The sequence below is a fragment of the Artemia sp. Qi Xiang Cuo genome, unplaced genomic scaffold, assembly GCF_049724085.1.
Source record: "Artemia sp. Qi Xiang Cuo unplaced genomic scaffold, ASM4972408v1 HiC_scaffold_259, whole genome shotgun sequence".
Classification (NCBI taxonomy): domain Eukaryota; kingdom Metazoa; phylum Arthropoda; class Branchiopoda; order Anostraca; family Artemiidae; genus Artemia; species Artemia sp. Qi Xiang Cuo.
The window spans coordinates 1-3,100 of record NW_028297668.1 but is presented as its reverse complement, the minus strand read 5'-3'; the positions used below and the strand labels follow the sequence as shown (position 1 = coordinate 3,100).

At 35.0% G+C, this 3,100-nt stretch overlaps 1 protein-coding gene across 1 annotated transcript; it reads right to left on the bottom strand.

Annotated features, from left to right (window-relative positions):
• Positions 1-219: 219 nt before the first annotated feature.
• Positions 220-2,484, bottom strand: LOC148938848 (uncharacterized). The gene is made up of 2 exons (XM_089107494.1): positions 1,526-2,484; positions 220-491 (listed from the first exon to the last, which is right to left on the bottom strand). Exon 1 carries the CDS (start codon positions 2,201-2,203, stop codon positions 1,793-1,795), a length of 411 nt encoding a protein of 136 aa, XP_088963620.1. The 5' UTR covers positions 2,204-2,484; the 3' UTR covers positions 220-491; positions 1,526-1,792.
• Between the last annotated feature and the right edge of the window lie 616 nt (positions 2,485-3,100).

The window sequence follows — 3,100 nt, the reverse complement described above, 5'->3', positions numbered from 1 at the left end:
TTTTACAGGTATGTGCAGGTATGTATACATGATCCTGTTTGAGGAGGTGGGGCAAAGCTTTGAAAACATTTCAAACCAAAATTTTTGGGGAGGAACGATGCTCTTCATTCAAACATCCCCGGCTTCGTGACTTCAGTAATAACAATGATACGCCACTATTCTAGGCAGTTATGATTTACGTTCTGGTGAATTTAATTATCTTCACTAATCATGGTCCTCCTGATTGAAAGAACTGTTTTATTCATCCATATAAAAGAAGAAAAGGTTAGGAGAACAACTCTAAATATTTGATTCGAAGGGTGCTCCAAGAAAAACGATCTAGATGGCAATCCAGTTGAGACTTGCGTACAGCATCCGGAAACCTGCAAAATCTTTTGAGGGTTTTTGCAAAATGGTTTGGGGTGTTATAAATACACTCTTTCGTGAATATCTCAGGGTAAGCGAGACGATTCGGACCCAGCGGATAACATCCTAGAGTGGCAGCCTCTAGCCTGGAATAAAGAAAGAGGGATAAAAAGACTTTTCTATCGAAAAATCTTTTTGACGATGAAAATTAATTATTTCTGAAATACTTTTTTTAAAGATCTGCAAATGAAAATCAAGTTCAACCAGCAATCCAACAATACTAAATCATATATTTAGAAAAGTGATAATCTTGAAACTAACAATCGTCAATGATTTACATTTATATTTTGTCATGGCTGGTAAGTTCGGCTTTAGATCTGTCATCTTTCATTAGATTTTGGTAGTTTTTTTTTTTTATTTAAATAACGCATTGTCACTAAATTTGAATGAACTTATGTGTGTAAAATTCGGGAACGATTTTACGCTGAGAAGGGGTCACAAATTAGCTATATTAATCAGATGAAAATTGGATAGGAGGGGGCTTCATCTTATATTAAGTAAAACTAAACTATTATTTCTAGCTTCTATCTTTTCTAATTTTGAAAAATTAACTCTGATTAGTGACTTACAAATAATACGTTCAAAAGCTGAATCTAGTTCGAACTGGCAAAGTACGAGCTGGGATGTAATTATGTTATTATGCTAATTATGATTATTAGTATTCTTTGTATTATGAATTTGCTAATAATTACTTAATATTATTATCATATTACGCTTGTAAAATAATAAATACTTAGTTTTTAACTATTAACATAATTATAAATACAAAGAATAAGTAGAAACAACAGAGAATTTTTTTAAGGTATTGGAACCTCTGTTAAGCTGGCGCATAATTAACATAATTATGCGCCAACGAGAAAATTTGCGCTAACACAACTCGTGCAATACATAATATAAGATAACGTGTATTTCAAGCCAAAACTAAGCCATGCACAAAAACAGCATAAATTATTAACGAATTAAAACACTCGTCACAACAATAAAGAAGAAATAAAAACTACTCTCTTCCTTTTCCAAAAAACCTGATCAAGATATCTTCTAGACAAATAAACTGTGGCAACGTACTCTTCAAGGCATCAGGAAGCAGCAATCCATCATTCCCAAATAAATTTTCACTTACCCCCAAAAGAACTTGACAACAGCTCAGACAATGTTCCAAATTTTCCTCCTCTTGGCAAAGAGGGCAAGCAAACCTGCCGTCCAGGATATTTTTCCTCCTTTCAAAAACCTTCAATCTCGAACGAATCGGAAGACAATTAGATCGTAGCTGCATCCCATAGGTAAGGTACCTAGCCGGTAAATTTACCTTAAAATAAAATTCCTCTCCATATACTATCTTAACCTCTTTATAATATTTTAAAATTTCCAAATTCTAAATCTCATCATCTCATTTCTGTATTATCTGGTCCTCCAGCACCCACTTGATTTCCATGTCCAACTGTAATTGTTGACTAGTTGGTCCATAGCCATCATTCCAAGTAAAAGAAAAACCTGTTTTATCCAGTACCTCCTTGACTTTAAAAGACCAAGATCTTTTCCTATGTATCTGAAGTAACTCATCATATACAGCCTTCAGTAGCCTATCACTGGGTAGCTGTACAACCCTTAGCCAAAATTTTATCATTTGGACTGTCCTATAACTTTTAAGAGACCACAGTCCAAGGTCTCCTTTAAGAAACTGGGTATGGGTCATTCTATGCAACCCGTACAATCTCTTAAAATAACCGAGCTGAACACTTTCTAACTGGGCAGCGTTCTCAAGTCTCCAGATCTCTGCCCCGTAATGGAGAATCGGCATAATCTTAGATAAAAAAAAACCCTCTTATGCAAAGACAAATTCTTTATTCCACTAATTTTATTCCTGAAAAGTGAAAATGTTGCAGCTCTTCCTCTATTTAACACTTCTTTAATATGAGAACTCCATCCACCATTACTTTGCAAGATATAACCAAGATACTCTATTTTTTCAACTACTTCTAATTGTTGTCCTCCAAATACAAATATATTATCTATTTTTTCATGCCTTTTACTGAAAACAACCACTTTAGTTTTCATAACGTTCAGCTGTAACTTTTTCATTTGTAAGCATTTCTCAATTAAACCCAGTAACAACTGAAACTCCCTTGCCAACTTCGCCACCAATGCAGTGTCAGCTGCAAATAATAACACAGAAAAATTAACTTTTTCAAGACACACCTTCGGAGCCCATTTTTTTTCCAGAAACACCATCATATCATTCAAAAACAAACCGAACAGTTTCGGGGACATGGTGCTGCCCTGCTTCACTCCTTTCTTAAGGTCAAATAACCTGGAAAATCCCAAACCTGCAACCCTGACCATAGACTTAGTCCCAGAATACATACCAACAAATAAACGAATAAAACTTAAAGGTAGACCTACATCTCTTTAACATTTTTCAAGGAGAGCTCTTTCTACATTGTCGAATGCCTTTCTTAAGTCTAGAAACGCAACATACAGCTTTTTCTACCTGATCCATACTTCTCTATCAGTGCACTTAACACAAATGCTCTATCTAAAGTGCTATACCCTTTCCTGAAACCCCCCTGCTCCTCTTTAATTACCCCATAACCCTCCAACCATTCATTCAACCGATTGTCCAAAACCTTTTCTAAAATTTTAATAAGTGCAGGCGCTAATGCTATCAACCTATAACTATCATGATCACTAGGACTAC

What these genes read in the sequence shown, in the direction of transcription:
- LOC148938848 (XM_089107494.1), bottom strand. Translation starts at nt 2,203, where the DNA reads ATGCCGATTCTCCATTACGGGGCAGAGATCTGGAGACTTGAGAACGCT.